This window comes from Aulonocara stuartgranti (assembly GCF_965226115.1).
Source record: "Aulonocara stuartgranti genome assembly, chromosome: 14".
NCBI lineage: Eukaryota > Metazoa > Chordata > Actinopteri > Cichliformes > Cichlidae > Aulonocara > Aulonocara stuartgranti.
The window spans coordinates 5,287,664-5,311,344 of record NC_138950.1 but is presented as its reverse complement, the minus strand read 5'-3'; the positions used below and the strand labels follow the sequence as shown (position 1 = coordinate 5,311,344).

General features: G+C 42.1%; 2 protein-coding genes across 2 annotated transcripts; one reads left to right on the top strand and one right to left on the bottom strand.

Annotated features, from left to right (window-relative positions):
• The first annotated feature begins 825 nt into the window (after positions 1-825).
• klc3 (kinesin light chain 3) lies at positions 826-14,449 on the top strand. The gene is made up of 14 exons (XM_082503905.1): positions 826-1,153; positions 4,693-4,941; positions 5,543-5,608; positions 6,587-6,751; positions 7,356-7,431; positions 8,384-8,529; positions 8,618-8,700; positions 9,353-9,440; positions 9,697-9,798; positions 10,378-10,551; positions 10,664-10,763; positions 11,388-11,562; positions 11,648-11,714; positions 11,830-14,449. Exons 2-14 carry the CDS (start codon positions 4,732-4,734, stop codon positions 11,911-11,913), a joined length of 1,536 nt encoding a protein of 511 aa, XP_082360031.1. The 5' UTR covers positions 826-1,153; positions 4,693-4,731; the 3' UTR covers positions 11,914-14,449.
• A 219-nt stretch (positions 14,450-14,668) lies between these two features.
• Positions 14,669-23,152, bottom strand: ercc2 (excision repair cross-complementation group 2). Its single transcript, XM_082502500.1, has 23 exons — positions 22,527-23,152; positions 22,178-22,277; positions 21,180-21,257; positions 21,036-21,098; positions 20,796-20,909; positions 20,594-20,710; positions 20,050-20,166; positions 19,816-19,939; positions 19,593-19,689; positions 19,261-19,394; positions 18,877-19,045; positions 18,652-18,770; positions 18,477-18,546; positions 18,235-18,304; positions 17,634-17,735; positions 17,431-17,494; positions 17,185-17,306; positions 16,766-16,858; positions 16,552-16,624; positions 16,335-16,405; positions 15,990-16,133; positions 15,713-15,856; positions 14,669-15,250 (listed from the first exon to the last, which is right to left on the bottom strand). Exons 1-23 carry the CDS (start codon positions 22,529-22,531, stop codon positions 15,158-15,160), a joined length of 2,283 nt encoding a protein of 760 aa, XP_082358626.1. The 5' UTR covers positions 22,532-23,152; the 3' UTR covers positions 14,669-15,157.
• Positions 23,153-23,681: the final 529 nt, after the last annotated feature.

Here is a 23,681-nt window from a genome sequence, read left to right as displayed (position 1 = left end):
GGATCAGGTAAGCTTCTGCAAGTCGTTCAGCAGAGCGGACACAACAAACAGACAAATACCGGAAATCATGCGAGTTTACCTTCAAAATTAAAGCCTTTCTTTCATTATGGATTTCTCTTCCTAAAACGATTAATATTGGGGTTTTTAGAATCAGGGATCAGGGAATACAATTTCTTGATGTGCAATTTCTACAGTAATGTGGAGCCATAATACAGCTTCATTTGTCCATCGTACTGTGGAACCCTTGGGTCAAACACAGCATTTTATGTGTCTTTGCTTGTGCTGAGAAATGCCCATCATAAATGTGTTTTATGGAACATGATACCAAGGAACAGAAAGACAAATTATATTCTTCAGAATTGGCGAGCACCTTGTGCCAATTTAGTCTAACTGATTAATAACTTTACCTGAGGGAGAAATAAAATGCAAGCTGTGTTAAAAATAGTTGTGAGAAAAAATATTAATCCATCCATTCATCTAGTGACAGAATGCAGAAATCAAGCTCATCTGACAGGAATTCACTTTTCTCAGTGTTTCCAGTTACTTTTCTTCTTTCGATTGCTCCATTTATGACTCACTGTAGCGGATCATCTGTCTCGTTCTCACCCTATCACTAGCATCCTCTTCTGTCACATCAACATGACACACTCTGCATGTCCCTCCTCAATACCTTCTCTTTTCCTTCTGCCTGGCATCTCCATGTTCATCATCCTTTGTCCAACACATTGTTGAGGTATGCAGTCATTAATTATTTTATCACTAATAATTGCAGTTTAACATTCTTAAACTGAAAATAGATCCATTGATTAAGAATATATATGGATTAAACAACAATCATAGAAGTACAAGTGAAATCAAGAAGTACAGGGTCCCGTGTACAACATTTATTTTGAAGTCGATAAGCGGAAGTTCAGTTCTGCTAAAGCTAGCTTGATGCTATTGGCTGCGTAATGACAGGAGGAGGCGGCAGGTGAACGATTAACAGCGTTCACTTTTCTCCGTCCCGCCTCTTTAAAAATAAATAAACTGAAAATTACTGTGAGCGGAGATGTTCCGCAGTGACTGACGGGCTCCAGTTTACACATAAAAACCATTATTTCATTCAAACTGTGGATCAACACGAAAGCGCGCCGCGGGAGTTTGGACTTAGCAGGTAGGCTATAAATAACTGTCGGTTGTTGTGGATCTGAAATGAGGCGCAGCAGTCTGTGTGAGAGAGACATCTTTTGTTTTGTTTTTTTTATTGTGTTGTTGTGCAGGAAGATGTTTCTGTCTTGTAGCTGCAGCAGCCGGTGGTGTTTAGACTCAGTGGACACTTTTAAAACTGTTGACAAACACACAGCTGAAATGTGCTGTTGAAATGTGACGCAGCGCTGTTTGTGTCCAGCAGCATTGTATTATCACCAGCGTCCTTATAAAGGTTGGAAAAGACACTTAAATCCATCATGGCTGCTTGGACAGATGGCCAGACATCCAGTTATAAACACATGGGCGGATTATGAGATACTGGGGCCCTGGGCACAAACATGTCAGAGCCCCCCCAGAGGAACTGTCAGAGGAACTACAACCCCAGTGGCTGCCACTGTGGAGGGATAGGGTGGCACATGATACACACTGGTGCCCAATGAAAGGAGCCGCCAAAAGAAGAAGCAGCTCTTGTTTGTCCATGTAGAAGTGGATTTTCTGTCTTGTCAACTTGTTTCTATTATACATTTGTTTTTCTTAATCTTAAAAGTCTTAAAAGTGTGATCCTGTATTAATGCAGTTGATGGCATGACATGCAAAAAGAGGTGTTTAATAGTGACTAAAGTGACCTTCATGTTGTTTGTTTGCTTGTGAACCCTCGTATTTAGCTCCAGAGGCTCACTTCGCTTCTGTGTGTGATCAGAAAAGAGGAAACTGAAAGCTATGAGTTTTTCTTTGTGGTGAAGTTGCTGACAGCTGTGAATTGTGTTTCTGGGTTTTCTCCACAACATTCCTGTAGCGGAGTAGCCAAGTACTCCCTGACAGTGCTGAATTACAGTGTTCTTTACATTTTTAATCCACTTTACATTGAAAAAAGTGCATTCAGTGAAACCAATAAGAAATCTGCTTCTGTGTAGTTTTAGGTTGGAGTTACCTGTGAAAGGTAACTCTCCTCACACACTTTGCATTGAGAATTAATCACATTTAATACTGTTTAAAACCAGCAAGCCTTAAAGTGGACCGAGTTAACACAGGATCTGCTTTTATTCAGTCTTACTGACCTTTCACTGAGAACGAGTAGGTGTTTGTGTGGACACAAAGACCTACTCTATTTACCTTTGTAATCAAATTCAAATTTTATTTGTCACACACACAACCATACACAGTATGACATGAGGTGAAATGCTTGTAGCTGTGCAATACAATGCCCGACCATTAAATGACAGTGGTTTTACAGTATTTACAATTTACAGGTTATACAAAATTTACAGATTTAACTTAGAAATTTACAGTAAAAAAATGTGCAAATAGCAGAAAGAGATTATAAATTATAGGAAGTGTGCATGAAGAAAAACCAGAGTGCGTGTGGTGATGTGATGTGTGTGGGAGAGTCCAGTCCTACACCTGGTTCAGGGCCCGCATAGCCTGGGGGAAGAAGCTCCTCCTCAAATTCAAATTCAAATTCAAATTTTATTTGTCACACACACACAACCATACACAGTATGACATGGGGGTGAAATGCTTGTAGCTGTACAATGCCCGACCATTAAATGACAGAAGAAAAGTTTTACAATATTTACAATTTACTACAAAAATTTACAAATTAACTTAGGAATTTACAGTAAAGAATGTGCAAATAGCAGAAGAGATTATAAAGATAAGGATTATAAATTATAGGAATTATAGGATTATAGGAAATGTGTGGTGGTGCGTGTGGTGACGTGTGTGAGAGTCCAGTCTTATAGTGACGTGTTTGGGAGAGTCCAGTCCTACACCTGGTTCAGGGCCCGAATAGCCTGGGGGAAGAAGCTCCTCCTCATTCTCTCTGTTTTGGTCTTAAGGGAGCGGAAGCGCTTCCCAGACCTCAACAGTGAGAAGAGTCCATTGTTGGGATGGGAGAGGTCCATCATAATCTTCCTAGCTTTGGACTTGCACCGCTTGGTGTAGATGGACAGCAGGTCAGGGAGCTCTGATTGAATGATGCGTTCTGCCGAGCGCACCACCCTTTGCAGATCTCGTCTGTCCTGCTTGGTGCTGTTCCCAAACCAGGTGCAGATGTTTGACGTCAGGACGCTCTCGATGGTGCAGGAGTAGAAGTTCTTGAGCACCTTCAGTGGCAGATGGAAGTCTCTAAGTCTTCTGAGGAAGAAGAGACGCTGACGGGCTTTCTTAACCAGGGTGTTGATGTGACAGGACCATGACAGGTCCTGAGTGATGTGGACACCCAGGTATCGGAAACTGTCCACTCTCTCCACTGGCGTGCCACTGATGATGATGAGGGGCTTGTAATTCCTCGCCTGCTTTGTAGTGAAGTCCACGATCAGCTCCTTAGTCTTGCTGATGTTTAGGAGGAGGTTATTCTCCTGGCACCAGGTCTCCAGGTTCCTAATCTCCTCCAGGTAGGCCGTCTCGATGTTGTCGGAGATCAGGCCCACAACAGCAGTGTCGTCAGCAAACTTGACAATGGAGGTGGTGTCGGATGTGGCTACACAGTCATAAGTGTACAGTGAGTACAGCAGGGGGCTTAAAAATCATTCTCTCTGTTTTGGCTTTAAGGGAGCAGAAGTGCTTCCCAGACCTCAACAGTGAGAAGAGTCCATTGTTGGGATGGGAGAGGTCCATCATAATCTTCCTAGCTTTGGTCTTGCACCGCTTGGTGTAGATGGACAGCAGGTCAGGGAGTTCTGATTGAATGATGCGTTCGGCTGAGCGCACCACTCTTTGCAGATCTCGTCTGTACCTGCTGTATTTATGTCTAGTGGTCCCTCACTCAGCGTTATTGTGGTTTTAATTCTTTGACTAAATAGAGTCTAATATTTTGAGACTGTTTTCTATAAAATGACTATAGCAGAAACGATTTTGACTCAGGAATCTCAGCTAGAAGATGAAACACATGTCAACATGTAGGTATGAATGAGACCTACAGGGTGATGTGACCCTTGAAGTTTCCTGAAAAAGCAGCAGACATGGTCTTAATGAATCATCTATTGCACTATAAGTCAGATTCTGAGTGGTTGTTCCTGTTTCCGTTGGTCCCAAAGCTTGTTGCTGTAGTTCTGCCACAGCCCTCGCACTGAGGGACCCTTCAGCAGGCACGAGGCTGACTCATCAGAGAGTCACTCCCTTCATGGGGCTGGATTCAGATTAAACAAACATTATCAGAGTTTACTTTTGCTTGCATTTTTCACAGACCTTCCATGTAGTCTATTTATCCACCAGCTGTGTCACGTATACACTTCACCAACAGCACTTTTAAATTATGCTTTAAGCCACCTTTCATATTTTAGAAAATCCATCTGTGTTTACTATTGCACTGCTGCTTCTACTTCTAGTACTTCAGCGGCTTCAGTTACTGCTGCTGTCAGCTTCTGTTATCACTTTTACTCATAAATATTTCAGCTGCATGTAGCACTGATCCCCCTACAGCTCTCACTCTGCCGTTACTGCTAAATAAATGCATAATAAACTCCCACTGCAGATAATGCTGTAACGATGTGCTGTTCTCAGGTCGGTCGCAGTGAGAAAAGGAACCTCGGAGCAGCAGCCATGTTGTCGGGGGAGGAGATTCTGTGTAGCACGCAGCAGGTGATCGCAGGGCTGGAGGCGCTGAGAGGGGAGAACCGCAGCCTGCTGGAGAGCCTGCAGGAGGCGCTGGAGAGCCGGGCGGTGCCAGAGAGCAGCAGCGTTGAGCAGGAGAAGACCAGCATCATCCACCAGTCGCTGGAGAGGATAGAGCTGGGGCTGAGTGAGGCACAGGTACCACCAGGAAATAAAGAAGCAAGCAGTCGCAATGAAATCTCGTGTCACACGTCTTTGTCTTCAAGCTTTTTTTTAAGGCTGAAATGGAAGAAAATAACATTCCCAGATAATTTAAAATTGAACTTCTTGTACTTTACATATTAAACAAAGTGATTTTTTTTAATGAAATAGTTTTGAGTTTACGTTTAGTTTTAATTATTTTAACTGACTGTGTTTTTATTTGAACAAACAAACGTGTTTAGCTTGCCAGGCGCAGTTATTTTGAAAAAGAAAAATTAATTTTGAGACTTGCATTTCTGTCATGAATGGTTGATGACAAACTTAAATGAACTGACACATAAAAATATCTGATGTCTGTCATTTTTTATTATTATTTTTTATTTATTTATTTTGTTGTTGTTGTTCCTGTTGGTGTCCCGAGACACTGATGACTGTTTTTCCTTTGATTTGTTTTGTCTGAAGCCAGGCTGTTGACAAGTTTTGAGCTCATTTACTGAAGCATAGTCGTTAAGTCACTGATCTCCCTTCATGGTGCACGCAGTCTTCTTTCTGTTGTTTCTGTTTCTGTTGGGTTTACATTTTTTTACATTGTCTTCAGGTGATGATGGCGTTGTCAGCTCACCTTGGTTCTCTGGAGGCAGAGAAACAAAAGCTACGAGCTCAGGTGAGTTTGTCGAAAAGACCTGTATACTTGTGTTGACACTCATCATAGGCTGCTTCATTTGGTCTCCCTTTTTAAATGTTTGTTAAAGCAAACATCTAACTTAGCATTCACCTGTCATGGAGGCAAATTCATATATCCGTCTTTAGATTCAAGATTTGAAGCATCATATGTCTCGCCGAAGAAGAAGACGTCCTCTTCACCAAAGAAACAAAATGCAAAGGAGGAAACGATGTCTTAATAAATTGTCTTCCTCTCCCTGCTCATCTCACTCAGGGCTCTAACACATGCGCATAAACATGCTAATCTAGTCCTAATTTAGTCAGCAGATTTGTCTTGTCACACTCCTTTTACTCCCTCCACCACAGTAGTTAGAAAAGCATGCTTCACACCCGGCATTGACAGCTGAGGTAAACAGTGGACTGACAACCTGCCACAGAGGGGGAAAAACTGCAGTCTGGGGTCACTTTGCTATCTGTAGAAAACTCGCTACAGATGAACAGCGGCAAGAGCTTTTGAAGTGACTTGGATGAAAACATAACTGCAAAATATTTAAATGGCACACATTAGTTTTTTGTTTCTTATGTATTGATTATTGTTGATATTTTTCAAATATGTTAAAATAGAAGGTGTACAAAAGCTTTTTTTTTTTGTAATGAAAACTGGTAGAAATATGCTGGCGGGATGTGGCTGAATGTAATGTTTTTGATCTCTCTTGGCTGACTAAAACATGTTTGTCCTACATCGGCCACCGTAGCTTAGATTAGCACTCGAAGCGCTAAGAAAACAGGATTCAATTGGCTGCAATCTGCATTCTCCTGATATCTACTGGTGAAAACGTTACACACTGTAACTTTAAGCATTTAGATATGGCAGTGTCTCCGTTTTTGTTGCATGGCTCCTTCATTCTCTTGCCTGTTTCCTTCCTCTTCTCTTTGTTATGTATCATCCTCGCTCTCATTTCTGCATCCTCCCTCTCAGGTTCGTCGTCTCTGTCAGGAGAACCAGTGGTTGAGGGATGAGCTGGCTGGCGCTCAGCAGCGGCTTCAGGACACGGAGCAGGAGGTGGTCACCCTCGAGGAGCAGAACAGACACCTGCAGTTCATGTCCTCCATACGCAAGTATGACCAGGATGAGCCGCCTCTGGTGAGGACAGAAAACATGCTAACCCACATATGTCTGCAGAAGAGTCTGTTGGTATTTACCAGCCAGCTGAGAGTTTGAGTAACAACAAACAACCTGCCCTTCAAGATGAGTAACAGGGAGAGTCAGCGCTTCGCTGTGTCAGCACAGGAATCTTAACCATGGTGTTTGTGTGTATATTCATCAAATTAATATGCTGAAAGTTTGTCTGCAGCTGGAGGTTTGGAGGACTTTACTAAAGCTGTTGTAATTATATACTGGGCAGAAGGACGTCATGTCCCATCTCAGCAAGTTTAGCAAGTTTTTGCTGATGTGTTGGCAAACTGTTTAAGCTCTAATGTCATAGAGCAACATTAGCATTCATTTGGATTCCAGCTGGTTTGCATCTGATGAATGCACCACCAGTTTTCACTCTCTCTGCTTTAGCTTCACTCAGCTGCCTTCCTGTCATTGCCAATTAGCGTGTAGGACAGTGTGCAGTTGCGGGTTTATCAGAGCTCGCTGACAAAAAGCAGCTACTGAAACGGATGAACCATATAGTCAACTTTTAAGCTTACCGTTAGTACTGCTGTCTTCTAAGTCGTGCTGTGTGTGTTTCTTATTTCAGGATGACAAAGACACTTCCTCCAACAAAGAGTCTCTGGATGACCTCTTTCCTGCTGAGGATGAGGAGCAGTCTTCGAGTGAGGCTCTTCTAGGCTTTGAAATGTGTTTTTATTATCGTTTTGAACACCTCCCTGTCTCCAAAATGACAAAACCCTTTTTTTGATAGATTTTTTTTGGATACAGAGGAGGTGTTGAGTAAATGCAAACTGTTTTTAATTTAAATTAGTCAATACATTGAGCGCCACTCTCATCGTGATTTAGTTTGAGTGCTTTGAGAAGTGTCAGCGTTGAAACTGGAGGCAGATACTGGTTTACATCTTCACTGGTCATAGATAAGCTCAAGGTGTAACTGTTGCTTCTAATCCTGATATCTGAGTAACTGCTGACACACAACAAACGCATTTTATCAGCTTACACATGAATTTAGAGCGCATGAAGGTGGAAGCATGAAAGCGATCTGTGAATCTCTGTAGTGTGAAATACGACGCCAGTCTGAAGTTATCTTTTAGGACAGCGGCTTCCTTTTAGAAAATGGTGAAACATGAGTACGCATCGCTACCTCCTTTGACTTTTGTTTTTTGACAGCGTTAAAGCCTGACAAAAACTTAAAGATATAAACTTTAGTGTTTTTAGAGGTTAGACGACTGCAGGTTGAGTGTGAGTGACCAGGGAGAAAAGATGAAATGGGAAAATTAAAAAATTTCGCCTTCATTTATTGTTACGCTTAAACTTTTCTATTATGATCAATTTTACTTAATTGCCTAAATAGCAGTGCAATTATGCAGCCAGTTTTCATGTAATACATCTTTATTTGGGCTTAACACCATCCATCCATTCGTCTAAAAAATAGTTTTCATCATACTTTATTTGTGAGACATACAGTATAGAAAACAGGTCAAATTAAATATTAGGTTCCACCCTGCCTTGTTTTTGGTCCTCTCTGTTAGACCTGTTAAAATGATCCAAAATGGAACTGGGCCCTTCTAAAGTCAGCATGGTCTTGCTTTTATTTGTTTGTTTGTCGTTTAGTGTCCCAGCCTCACCACAGCAGTGCAGCAGCTGCAGCCCAGCAGGGCGGCTACGAGATCCCCGCCCGCCTTCGAACGCTCCATAACCTGGTCATCCAGTACGCATCCCAGGGACGATATGAGGTCGCGGTACCGCTGTGCAAACAGGTGGGAGGGGCTTCCACTGTCCTAACTGTTGCTAACCAAAACAAATCGCCTGACAACCATTTAAAATGACCTCATCGTGTCTCCGCAGGCTTTGGAAGACCTGGAAAAGTCCTCTGGCCACACCCACCCAGACGTAGCCACCATGCTCAATATACTGGCGCTGGTGTACAGGTGATGTCAGTTAGCATTGCAAAAGCGTCTGTATTGGTATTTACAGCTACCGCGGTGGCACTATCAAAGCTGGGTTAACCATTCGAGGTCTTCCAGACGACTCAGAGTTCATGCTTTATTTGTTCTGGTCGAGTACGTCATGTGACTCACCTTCAGTTCAGAAATGTCCTCGCGGCTTTCGTCTCGTCTAACCCATCAGTGCCGTTTGTCTAGCTGGTGCACGTCTTTTCCTTCAGCTCTGCCGGCAGAATGATGCACTTTAAATGTTAAATGTCTTCAAATGTTAAAGACGTAATGATGCTGCAGATAAAGTGATTTATTATTCAGTTTTAGATGGAAAAAATGGTTTGTTGTGCTTGTATCAGTTGAGGTAGGCGTATAAATGCTTTTCCTGCCCGGTTTGAGCCGAGCGTCCCGTGTAAGCAGTTGGTGTGCAGTAATTGAGCGGATCGGCTTCTCTGTCATCAGCATTATATTGCTCTGACTGGTTGTGGCTTTGACTCTGGCTTGTGATACCTGGCAAATTTGAGGTTTAATAAAAGTTTCTTGTAATAGATGATAGATTATCTGAAACTCTTAGGGAGGAAGTGTCCTTAACAAGCCAAACGCTTCTCACTGGGTGAACAGTGTGGTTTGTGTTGTTTCCCTACAGAGATCAGAACAAATACAAAGAGGCCGCCAACCTGCTGAACGATGCTTTGGCCATCAGGGAGAAAACTCTTGGGATGGACCATCCGGCTGTAAGTTACTCGGCTGCACTGGAAGAAAACTTATAATGAGGCGGCTAAAACTGGTTTCAGCGTTCTCTTTCATCAGCGTAAACATGAAACATAAAACCTTGTGGGTTACAAGAATTTTGATCCTCATTTGTTGTTCGTTGCTTCCGACATGCCTGACCTGCAAATATTGGCTCCCTTTGTAGTCATTTCATGTGGTTTAGACTTTAGTGAGTGAGCTGGTGTGTATTTGTGTGTGTGCGTGCATGTGTGTATGCAGGTGGCAGCGACGCTCAACAACCTGGCAGTGCTTTATGGGAAAAGAGGAAAATACAAGGAAGCAGAGCCGCTTTGTAAAAGAGCTCTAGAGATCAGAGAGAAGGTAAGAAAACACCTTTGTATTACAACAGATATCCCAAATTCCTACTAATAACTCACTTTAACCTTAATCTAACCTAGATTATGGATGCCCGACTTATAACAGACTAAATGTTTTGCTAATTTACTTCCATCCATCCATTCTCTGCTGCTTATCCTTTTCAGGGTCATGAGGGGGTCTTAGGGTAAGAGGCAGGGTACACCCTGGACAGGTCACCAGTCTGTTGCAGGGCTAACACATAGACAACCATTCACACTCAGGTTAATTGGAAACTTTAAATTATCTGCATGTCTTTGGACTGTGGGAGGAAGCCGGAGTACCTGGAGAGAACCCACGCACAGGGAGAACACGCAAAGACCCCAGTCTGATGGTGGGATTGAACTCCGGAGGCAACAGTGCTAACCACTGTGCCACCGTGCTGCCCTTGCTAATTTACTTAAACATCTAAATATGTCCTCTATCTTTCGATGTCACAGAGCTGAGTGAGCAGGCATCCCCTGTATCACATACTGGAAGTGTTATGGAAAGAGTAACTGGTTGATCGTCCCTCACCGTGCACCTTTTTTTTTGTCGCCTCCTCAGGTTCTCGGTACAGATCATCCAGATGTGGCCAAACAGCTGAACAACCTGGCTCTGCTGTGTCAGAACCAGGGGAAGTACCAGGAAGTGGAGCAGTACTACGAGCGCGCTCTGCACATCTACCAGAGCAAGCTGGGACCAGACGACGCCAACGTGGCTAAAACCAAGAACAACCTGGTGAGAGGAAACCTCGTTGTCTGGATTACTGAGGCTGTTGTTATTTACGATATTATTATTTTTTTCAATCATCATTTAAACCCCCCCCCCTCTCCCTCTCCCTCTCCCTCAGGCATCATGTTATCTTAAGCAGGGGAAATACAGACAAGCTGAAGCTCTTTACAAAGAGATCCTGACTAGAGCGCATGAAAAGGAGTTTGGGTCTGTTGAAGGTACAAACAGATTACTTCATGTAACTGCTCATGTTTATGTAATTGTTCTCGTGACACGATGACATTTTAAGAGCGTGAGATAACCACAAGGGATCAGTTCCACCACTGAGTACTGAGAAAACTACCTAACGCTGGCATAACACATTCATTTTTATCATTTTAACATGAGCTGTGATTCATTCTGCTCAGTTTTAGCTTTCTGTGTTGTCTTTGTGTATTCATGTTGAATTTGGCTAATGTACCTTTTTTAATGTTTGCATGATTCTCATTCAAATATACCCTATATTTACCCTATAAGCCCCGGAGTTTGTCCTTAGGGGCTTCTCTGACAGCAGATACATGACACATAATAGCTTCTTTGCCTCATATACTATTTCATCATATAAGTCTCAGTCAGACTCTGTGGAAATCTGTCATTTTTGTAGTTTTATTTCAGCAGTTTTCATATTTTTTAAATGTAGGTCTGTCTCAGTCTTTCTGCAAAAACAGTTTTATTTAGATTTTTTTTGTATACTGTACAGTTTTATATTGTTCTTATCGTATTAATGTCCAACTGTGTCCAAAAAAAGAAAGAAACTTCAAATTTCAATGTAAACAATTGCTTGTTTTATGTCTGTTGTCCAGGTGACGGGCGACCCAGCTGGTCCGGCGTGGTGGAGGACGGCGGGTCCACACAGGACGGACTTAAGCGCAGTGGCTCCTTCACCAAACTCAGAGAGTCGATCAGGCGAAGCAGCGAGAAACTGGTCCGAAAGCTGAAAGGAGTCGGAATGGAGGAAACAACCCCAAGGAATGCTGGGTAATACTCTGTAAACAAGGTGTTTTAGCTCCAGCTGAATGCTGAAAAGCCACCTGATGAACAGTTTGTTCTGCCCCGTTTTCAGGATGAAGAGGGCAAACTCTCTGAATGTTTTGAACGTTGGCGTCAGAGAAAGTCAGGATGGCAGCGAGGTGAGCAGACTGTTAACCATACAGTCTGAAAACCAGAAATCTGCAAGCATCTCATGCACATTTAAGATAAACGTCACCTCTTAAGACACATTTTGTGTTTTTTTTTGTTGATCAGTCGAGCCAGCTGACGGATACTCGAGGCCTGAGCTCCAGCACTCAGAGTCTGATGAGAAGAGGCTCACTCGGTGGGAACAGCTAACGCAAAAATAAGAATATCCCCTAAAAACGCAACACCTTTCAAAGATGACGATCGGCACAGAGCAGTGTGTTTAATCAGTGTGGGAACATCAGGCCTGAGTGGATTCATCATTTTTAGTCTTCAAGGAAAAAAAGATAATTGACTCGACTAAGATGCTTCCAAAAATCTGACTTTTAAAATTAGTTTGTTTCATTCTAAAAACGCACAATTTCAGTTTTTTCTTTTTAAAAAAAACAAAACAAAACAACAAAGCATAAATAGAGGGCTGGGTCATGTGATGAATTTTAACTTGACGTTATCGGAATTGCACTATGACATTTTCTTCCGGATCACTTGAAGTTTTAAATCCCGTCATTCCTGGTTTTAGGTTCAGTTCTATGATTTCCAGTTAACTTTTGATCTTGAACTCGTAGGACCTGGCGTCCACATATGTGGACATCACATTTTGGGTTGTCTAGACCACAATACAAAATTTTTCCCCAATCAGCTCAAATAGCAAACAGAAATTAAAAATGCATGCCATGAAAGAGTTCGCGTCTTAGCAGGTTAATTTTAAGTTGTGCTAAAATCACTTTAATCTAGTTTAAATGCATTTCCCCTGCAGACTGTGTTTTTACACAAACGTGACCACGTTACACTAAGGAAAGCGGCAATCTGTAGGTTAACATTTGAACTATGGGAAATTTTAAGACACTTCACTTGATGCTTTGATACTAAAGATCATATTTTTTAAATGGAGTTGTTTGTAATTTGAGAAGCAGTGCAGGGATGTAAAGTTCTTTACACAATTTTTAAAATGTAAAGTGTAATTTTACGTTCGAGGAAGATGATAAGCTATCAAAGTTTACACTGTTTAAAGTAAAAAAAAAAAAAAAAGGTACGTGTATTTTGCCTTTAAAATGTGCTGGTCATGTATAATTTATATTGTTAGACTGCTGCGTTATTGGACCAGAAGTCCTGCTCGGACATGATGAAAATAAGGAACAACTTTAAAAAAAACAAAAAAAAAAAAACAAGTAGGAGCAGTTTCAGGATTCCAGCTGTTGGTTTGCACCTTGTGAAAACAAATTGTCTTTACAAAAGCAAATATTTGACTTTTTAACTTAGTACTTTTTACAGTCAGTACTTTTGCACATATGTACATAGGTAATATCTTCTAACTGCTTATGGATGTAAATCATTCTCTAAGGCTACGTTCACACTGCAGGCGAACGCGCATCAAATCCGATTTTTTTGACCCTCTGCGACCCATATCCGATCATGGTGTGACAGTGTGAACGGCACAAATCCGATATTTTCAAATCCGATCTGGGTCACTTTCGTATGTGGTACTGAATCCGATACATCTACATTATTATGTAAATAACAAAATAACTTAAAGCAAAAATTGGGAAACGTCAAGTCCGAAGTCTTTATATTAAGGGCCATCAGTCAAACAATATTGTTTGCTCTGGGTCTAAACAGAGCGCGTTGTGTGTGACGTCTTCTTTTGTGCATGCGGGTCGCTTTGAGCGTTCACACTAGAGCGCGTTTGCTGTTACATTTTATTTGTAGTGTGAACAAGCAGACAAAAAAAATCGGAATTGAGCATTAAGACCTGCAGTGTGAACGTAGCCTATGTTCAGTATTTATTGATTATCCGTTTGTTGCATTTTGAATTTCAGATGTGTAAAAGTCTTCTTAGGTTTTTTGCTGTGTGCCCAAATGTCAGCTTTGGCCTGATAATATTAAACTGGTTTTGAGGTCGAGATGAAAGTCTTTACCGAAAGCCGCCGTGTAGATTTATACAATGTTTCCAAGGCAAAGCACAAGAACAAGTAGTAAAAATAGCAGCGGCGGTACAGCTTTGTAGCCAAGTTGAAAATGTTTCTGGCAAACATCACTGATGTCTAACCAGGAAAGTAATCAAATCATGAGACAACCAACAAGCAATGAGAGAGGACGGGTGGATCGCTCAGCAGCCGAGTGATACATAAATATGATGGTGCATTCGAGGCTTTCACTCTACGCTGGTAGAAGTAGCATTATCAACTACTGAGGTAGCCTACGTTTAGATATTGATGTATTCTTCTAATGTTACATCTATGCTTTTCACTGAAATGCCTGAAATCTACTACTACAAAAAGATTCAAATAATGTGGAATGTCATTCTACTTTCTGATATTTATTAGAGATATTTTTTTAAACTAGTTGAACTGAAGATTTGTTACAAAGAGCGTTGAATAACAAGTTTTACACAAACCCTAACACCTGAGAATTCTGATAATAGACTGGGTCCCTGAAAGCAGCATTACCACCTGATCCATGAAGATTTTCATTCCATGAGACTCCTCGTAGGAATCTTGTTTTGCATTTACAGTGGTAGAAGACAGCCACTGCAGTCTGTTTAAAGGGCTGAAGTCGCACCGTGTTAGCTGCTGTTAAACGACAGTCTGTTACAAGCTGAGTGAAGCACATGTAAGAATGTGGAAAAGATGAATATTTGTTTTATATTTGCAAATTTGAGCTGTAATAAATTAAACTAAGCCACCGATAACCCTTGTATATGTGTGTTTTCTTTCCTCTGTTTGTCTGAAAATGTTTTCAGGGTTTCATAAATTAAAGCCCTTTTTTGTCTAAATATTAAGATCAGCGAGTGATGGATGAACACTTTCGATTCAAACACTTCCCACAGAAGAAAAACACAAGTCAGCTGTTAAATACAAACATTTATATTCCAGCTTCCTGGTTGGAAAACAGTATAAAACAGTTTTGCAGTGTGTTGCTGGATTTTCTGTAGCATGTGCGTCTGCAGAAGCAAAGGCTTCTTCCTTTGATTAATAAAGGGGAAAATAAGTTTACTGCTCCGTACTTCAGTGAAAAGCTGAACAGAGTACTGAAATATGTACTTAAGTGGTTCAAAGGTCTGCAGATGGTCTACTCTGCAGACCGAGTGCAACCTTAAATACTGACTGACCCATGAGCGGCTTTGACTGAGGCTCACATCGTTGGTGTGGGAGCGGCTCTCCTGTCAGAAGTCATTACTGTCACCAGCAGAGCTGAAAATACTTTAAATACTTTTACAGTATTTTTACCACTTGGGGAAAAACAGACACTTAAAACATAATTCTGAGTTTTTCCTTCCTAAAGTTAAGGTGGACCTGCCCTTTTAGAGCCGACCCATATTTAACCCTAGTCTGGTGACAGCTGATGACTCGGTTTATGGTGCTGCTGTGGTGACAATGTCATACGGTTCGTGTCACCTTCAGGTCTGATGAGCAATCTGAGTGATTTTCTGCAGCATTTCCTCCGACTCCAGCTGCTCGAGAGTCAGCAGAGACAAACCCAACTGGTCCTCCTGGAGAGAAAGAGAGAAGCAAGCATGGCTGCCTGGTCAGCTGTTGTCCGGAAACGTCAGCGCTCATAAGAGCTGTGCAGCTCCGTGCAATTCAAACTGCTTTACAGCAGCATTTATTCATCTGATCAACAAAGTCAGGTGGCTCATGATCTCGATGGCAGTGGGTTGATTGTTCTGGTGCCAGAGTTGTGCCAGTAAACAATCACACCAACAACTCGTCAGACACTTTAAGATTAATTTGCTAGATTATAAAACTTTTCCCCATTTAAGGTATTAAATTATAACATTAAGTTTCATTTAGCTTCAGAAATGAAGCAGACTCTTAGACAAGAGGACAGATGTTTGAGCCAATCACGGGGAGAAGATCACTAAACCCACTGCTTTGCTACTTTTAAAGCCAGTGAGTTGTCCTGTGTTTGTTTACTCGTTGCAGTGGTGCTTGTGATGCTTGGCCGGTTGTACCTGTCTGAAAGGCTGAGCCATCTGCCGCAGGAAGTGCTTGGAAAGCTGCACGGCCTCGTCCACAGTGAGGTTCAGACTGCCGTCGTTGATGTGCTCCTGAATCCAGCGGGGTAGCTTCCCACGTTTGTCTGCTCGTGCGTAACGCTGCAGAGCACAGAGGAGGTTAGTACAGGCTTCGCTCAGCTACTCCAGCGTCAAACTCGAAGGACTGCTGCTGTGAAGCAGAGTGTAGAAGCCTGGAGTACTGCGGCAGGATCAGACAAATATTCAGACACACCTTGTCAGCAAAAATCATGAGTCCATAGTCAGTTTTGCCTCGGATGGCTCTGCCTACGCACTGAGCCGCGTGGCGCATGGCGTCAAACGTCAGAAAGTCGTTCTCCCTGATCTGAAACTGATCCCGAAGGTACTCCAGCCGAGCCTGAGTCGAGTTACAGAGAAAGAAAAACCCTTAGGGAATCACGACAAAACTATCCAGACTGAGAAAAGGGAAAGAACACAAACTAAAATGTGTGGTTTTGTTACTCGTTTGATAATATAAATCCTTAAATAGCAAACATCACACAAAATATGAATAGATTTAACTTTCTGAGCTTTGACCCCACACAGAGGTGACTCTGACCTTTAGGATGCGGCTCTGCGTATAAACATACGGCACTCCAAACATGATGACAGCACGGCCATAATGGTGCACTGAACAGAAAACACAACGAGACTCCGAGTCAGCGACAAAGCGCACGTTTGCTTCACCTTATCGTCTCCAGCCACGCAGGACTCTTCTTCTGCTGTTTGCTTTAATTTGTCCTGCTGGAGCCGCACAGAGCAACTCGATGACTTACCGAAATCGATCCCTTCAGACACTTTTCCTCTGGCCACAGACAGGAGGATTGCTCCTCGGCCGTTCTCACACGCCTAAACAGCAGAGACAGAAAGGTCAAAGGTCAAAGTCTGGTACCAACACAAAAGACCTGAACATCTGTTTGTTTGTTCACGGCTCAATTTATGATTTTGGTCTCTTTGTTAGTTAAATACTACTACAATAATGGGTCTGACCTCTTGGTATTTCTCCAGGGCCATGCTCGTCTCTGCAGCATCCTGAGTCTCGATGAAGATCAGCTTGTTTCTCTGGATATTCTCCAGGATACCCTGCAAGTGAACGTGACCCCAGAAACAACAAAAACACACAAAATTAATTTACTGTTAATATATTAGTTACTAAACGGACTGGGATTAAATAAGAGAATGCTTCTTCCTGCTCATTTTTGAACATGTAAAGTTATCTACTGTGATTATTTTTCTCTTTATGTTTTATTTTGTTTGTGTTTTTTTCCTTCATTGTTCTATTTTTTTACATGTTTAAAATAAAACCACTTCACAGATTACAGAAAGATATGTCAGATTTCTACAGCTTCACGAAAGAAAAACGGCGGTTGTTTCAGTTACTCAGATGCTTGTGGATTACACACACTGACCTGTTCATACCAGGACGCCACGATGTTCTCCATGTAGACGTAGCTGGTGAAAAACGCCACAATCCCATCGGGAACGATCACAGACATCTCCAGAAGCAGGTTACCATAATTCCGAATCACAGCTGGAGAAGCAAACATGAAAATTATCTCGTTACATGTTGATGAAAACACAGCGTTGTCATTTGTAGTTGTACGGCCTTTGATTTGAGAGGTCACGCTCAAATAGCACAAGTTATTTTTACTAACCGAAATCTTCTCTGGTCTCAAACTTGGAGCTCAGGGCCACCTGGTCGTTTCCTCTGCCAACAATCTGTGGAAGACAGAAACAAAGTGATGGAAATGTTTATGTTTCTCTCCTCTTTTTGTTCATGTCTCCAAGGTGGTGCTGCTTTTGTGACTCCACCCAGGACCACAGTTGGGTTTTTTTCATATTAAGTGTTGTTACAGACCAGAGGGCAGAGGCAGGTGCGCGCCAGTGTCATGGTGAAGGACGCCATGGTAACCGGGCGAAAGTCAAGGATGCGGGGATAGATGTCCAGGGGGGAAAGTGTCTGAAGAGAGGAGAAACATCAGGGGTAAGATGGTGAAATTAGATCAGGCTTTCATTTAGATCCTTCGAATCAGATCTTTCATTTCAAAGGCTTCAAAGAGGCGATGACCTGATGTCTGTTGACTCAGGAACAAACGAGGTGCTTCTAACGGCTTCACTTAGACGTTTAAAACTAAGAACAAGACACTGTAAGAAGGAATTCAGACTCCTGCACATGTAAGAAAAACTCAGCAGTCACACGTGTCGTTGAATAAACAGCAGGATTATATTTCAAGACATAACATGTTGAATGGAAGTTTTACAGTATTATGATGTTATTATCGGAGGTCTGCAGGGAAAAAAATGAAGCGAGAACTTCACCTAATTTTGTTTCAAAGAATAAAAAGGAAACTTGATTACTTCACTCACTGTGCGGACGTCACCAGATTGTTTTTGTACCTTTAATGAATAAAAAATGTAAATTAAATGTCACCGGACTGAAATGAGCAGGAAGTACGCACCCCTGAGGTGATGACGACTGACTGGAATCTTTGGAAAACTGGTTTGATGGCTATAGACGGGTCCATGCAGCTGAGAGGGGAACAGACAAACACACTGACCTGTGATACACAGATATCAACCTGGCATCTCCTTTTGTGTTAAAACGCTTTGTGTAAAAGAATGAAACTAAATGACAGTCACAGGTAATCTCCTCTGCAGACGGCAGCACATGAACTTGTTCAGAATTCATTGTGCAGCTCACCTGAAATGCAGCACGGGGTTGGCGATGGTCGGAGTTCTGTCTTCAAAGGGCTCGATGATGATGGTGAAGCCTTTTTAGACACAGAGAGATACTACAGATCATAATCCAACAGCATCTACGTTTATTAATGCCACCGTGTTACTTGGAGTTGAACAGAGGCGGGACTTTTTACTACCTTGGCTGTAGGTGCTGACGAGAGTGGCGAAGTTCGAGATGAGAGTAACAGCTGAGAAGTCTGCGATGTCGGCGATCTCCAGAGTTCGAAGCAACGACTGCAACCGCTCTGCACAAAACCTGGAGATACAAGGAGGATGGATCGGTGATAAAGAGACGGGAAACAGAAACAACCAAGAGACTAAGCGAGGCTGTTCGCATTCGCAGAAAAGAAGCTGAAACTGACCTTAGAGGCTTGCGGTCGATGCAGACTTTTTCGAAAATGTCTTTAAGGAACTGCGGCGCGCTCTCCTGTACGACGTGTTGGACCCTCAGACGAGACTTCAGATACTCCAGGAAGCGTCTCATGAAACCTACAAAGTGCTCGGCTGTACGAATAGAGCCAGGCACCGCCTCTGACAGAAAGAGAGGAGGATAGTTTGTGCTCATGTCTACAATAAGATTCGGCTCTTCATCTAAACCGTCCAGAAAGATTACAGTTCCAATGTTTGGAGTTTGATGCGGACGGAGGACTTAATAGAGACAACTTGAAATGCTTACTACCAAACTCTACTTCTAAACCAGCGCTTCAAAATTTACTCTGAGCTGAGAGAACAATTAAAGGAAAAACCTTGAAGGATTTCATCAGGCAACACCGGATTTGCGAGGTAGATGTCGGTTTCTCTCGCCACATTGGCTTCCTTCAGCCCCTCCACCAAGCGTCTGTACTCCTCCCTCAGCTTAGCAGCATCCGTCTCCTTTATCCTATAAACACAGGCAGATTACAGTAGCTTAGATTAATACTCATTCGTAAGATTTCCTTATTTTCTGTCTCTTTAATCTGTTCTGCAAAATTACAGCCAGTAAGAGGAGCAAAGACGTTCCAATTATTGGTGCAATCTTTCATTCGTTCAGGAAAACATGGATGCATTTCCATGTTGCAAGTGATGATGCAAGCATTACTTGTGTATGGTGTTCTGGAGAGTGTCCACGTTGGTCTGACAGCGGTCCAGCGTTCGCCTGGTGATATTTACGCTCATGGAGTCGATGCACACGTTGTCTGAGGAGAGAGTGAAAGAAAATATGAATTATTTTAAATAATTACTGTAAACAAATTCCTAAAATAGACAAATACATTCAGTTAAATGCACCGAATGTGCATATTAGACTCAGATTAATTGCTCACCGATATTATGAGCCTCATCAAATACCACTACAGATTTCTTTGCCAGCTCTTTAGACACCAGATCAGCTATCTTGGGGTCCAGCAGGTAGTGGTAGCTGTACACCACAATGTTGGCATGCAGGATCTGAGAGAAATCAAGAGGAAACAAGCTTCAAGATACAACATTAAACTCTGGATTATTCAGTAATGAGAAGCTGGCGTGTTATCATTTATTTTCCAATTAGAGCAACTCACTGAATAGCGAGCCAGATAGTAAGGACACCAGCCCTTCCTCCTGCCAAAGGCCTTGAGGTCATCAAGGTTGTAGATGCCAGCAGGAAGAGGCACCTGTCGGCCGACTGAATCGAACTCCTGCAACACAAACCAGGTTTTCCTGTTTCCCAGTTTTCAGGCATTGCAAACCTACACAGTTTGTATCTGAGACTCATAAAACTTTATCAGTTCCTGAGTTCATGTAGGCGACAGCCAGAAAGCAAAAACACTTTTCTAATCTGCATATCTGATGGTGTCGAGTAGTGGCTGGATTTAGATTTTCAGGCTGATTAAATGCTCCTAACTAATCATGTCGAGCCAGTACGTTGTAATCATCCAGCACAGAAATGAAAAGATTACTAAAGAATAGAAACCTGAACTTGTTTTTAAACTTTTAATCCATAAAGATCAAACCCCACCCGTTACGTTGAAGCCTGATGCTGTCATGTCATCAGCCATTACAAAAAACAAAACAAAAAATAACTTCTGCTTCTGCTGAAAAACACCATCTGATGTGAGTTCTTACCTCGTAGAAGCGACAGACGGGCAGGTTGGGGTTGCTGTGATGTTGTGCGCGGACGTACGATGCTGTCAGACTGTGGCACTTCCCATCGACTTCCTTACCGAAGCGCAGAGAGCTCACCTGTGTGAAGACAAGCGTGTCGGTCACTTTTGAAAGGAGAAAGCTGAATCCTGAATCGCTCCTCTGGCTCCTCAGGTGTTCATACCTCAGGGTGGATGCAGAGGTTCTTCCTGGAGGAAAGAGCAAGAGCCAGGAAGTTGTTGCTCTCTCCTGTTTCTTTAGTGTAAAACTCCATCAGCTTCCTCAGCTCCTCCACAACCTCATCGGAAAGAATCAAACACAGTCTGAGACGTCGGGGCTTTGAAAGCTTCTTCTTGTTTAACTCAAAAAGAAAGTTACACAGTAGAAACACGCTTCACTGACGACTGATTTGACGTCCACTCACCTTCTCGATCTCTGGAACTGTTCTAGAGCAGTAAATTAACTTGGTGACCTCCAGAGGGAAAGCCTGAGAGAGAGAGAACATATTTACATGCTAATCTGCCACCAGCTGTTAGTATGAACCGTTTATGAGAGAGGCTGAACTCACCCTTTGGTAGGCCACAATGAGGGACAGTAGAGAGATGGTCTTCCCTGTTCCCGATGGCATCTCCAAGACTCCATGACCCTGAACGGGAACAGGTTCGGTTAACACAGAAAGCAGCAGCTGAAAGTAAACACTTTTAAACACGTGTGTGTGTTTGTGTGTCAGTGGACACACTGTACTTCCCTGAAGGAGCAACACAATACGACACGATGACACAAAAGGTAAAATCTGGACTAAACACTGTAACTTTAGGAATCATCTCTTCACCTCCAAGGAAGAAAAGGAGGAAAAAAGTAACTCAAATTTCAAAATACATACATGCATGACTGGAAGAAAAATGTGAACTTTTCTTTAACTGGAAACAGCAAAGAGCAGAAAATATGATCATCCTAAATAACTGAAATAACAACTGGATAAAAAAGATGACTCGTCTTCCATCTTCTTCAGACCAAAATGAATTTATCGCATCGCTTCCTCCTCTGTCCCCAACAGCAGCTGTACAGGCTTCATATATCACATGTCCTCCTTCACCACATCCATTTCTCTGAGTCCTTCCTCTTCTCTCCTGCCTGGCAGCTCCATCTTCAACACCCTCTGACCAATATATCCACCATCCCTCCTCTGCACACGTCCAAACCATCCCAGCCTCTCTAACTTTGTCTACAAACAATCTCAACCCTCTGATGTATTCAACTGTAATCTAACCAGCCTGGTCACTCACAATGAAAATCTCAACATCCTCAGTTCAGCCTCCTGTCTTTTTTACGGTGCCACCGTCTTCAAACCAAACATCATACCAAGTCTCACTACCATCTTGTAAACCATGCCTTTCACTCTTGCTGATATCATTCTGTCACAAAACACTCATCTCCATGCAATCCACCTCATCTCCACTGTTCATTACTCGCGTTCACACGTGTCATCCAACCCAGGGTATTTGTGTAGATAGGAGCACTGTGCATGAAAACCACACCTTCAGATTAACCTCTAACGCCACCCACCTTGGCATCCAGCGTCCTCTTCAGCTCCAGCATGTAGGAGTACTGCTCGGGGTAGATGTAGTCATAGGGAAAATACACCAGCAGACCCTCAATGTTGAGCCTGCAAGGAAACAGCAACGATGTTAACAGTGCACAGCAGCTGTACAGGCTTCATTCTGGACTATCTTTAAGCCAAGTATGTGTGAATGAGTGCGAGACATCTAAAATAAAAGTTAAAACAGTGATTTGGATAAACTAGAGCCACAAAACTCTGATTTTATGTGGACTTGGCTCAGGTATGTCGCAGTTGCTGGAAACGCGCTAACACTGAAAGCCCATGTTGTCTGTTTGTACTCAGTAAAACACTCACTTCATCTTCACAGCACGTTTAGCGGAAGCTCCTCTTCTTTTTACGTAACTTGTGTTATTTTAAAACAGTCATTAAAATTTGAATGTGCGCCAAAAACACAAAACAAAACGCCGCATTAGCAACGCCACAGCCTGCTACAGCATTTAATTCTTCTTCGTTTATCGTTTGAACGCTATCAGACGGATTACCGCCCCCTGCAGGCCAAAAGGAAAACTAAATACTCCTCTGTAATGCTTCGAAGTTACATTTAAAACCCGTTATTTAATCAGTTTATAGTTATTATCGCCTTTTATTTATTTTATTTATGTATTTACATTTAGATTTGACTACGACTACTTCAACTGGAAGTGTTAGCCTGCTGCTATCGACGCTAACTTTGACCACATGCGAGTCATAACAATTTCATTTCCGGTGAATAGTTTGAAAAAGAAACGCTAACATAAATGGTATACTGTGTTGCCAAACATCGACACAAACAGCTGTTACATCTTACTGTGTAGCTGTAAATGTGACTTTTCGGTCGTCTTGCTTGTTACGTTATAGTTGTAATTCACAGCTGTGCTTTCTCCATGCTTTCGTTCATTATTTGGGCTTCAGCGTCTACAGCAAAGGCATGCATGTGTTGGGTAATTTCATTATATTTTGTGTTATTTGGAATACCCTATTATATAACTTTATTTTCACAGGCTTTTCCGGAAGTAGTTCTAAGTCAGCTGCATTAATGAGATTTTAGTCATTTTAAAGAGTTGCCATTCCAAAGAATGACCACACGGGGGCAGCACATGGCAATAAAATCGCCCTTGTGCACACTAGAATCACTACAGTCCTTTCAAAATACTCCTATTGGGATGAGTTTTTCATCCGCTACCAAAACAAAGCAATCTGAATTCTCAGAATATATTAATAAATAATTTTAAATAGCCAGTCAACAAAATTACAGTCCTTTGTTGTTGTTTTTTGCTTTCCATGTTCTTCAGTTTCACACATATTAACATTTATTATACAGATTTACACTTTTACTGCACCTGCGCTGAATTGAAAACTAGTTTTTAGTGGTTTGAAATTTAATCTGAAAACTATTAAAAATGAATCTTTTTGTATTTACATCACTGTGGTTCAGGTTTGGAAATCTTTATTCACCTCATCGCTGCATGT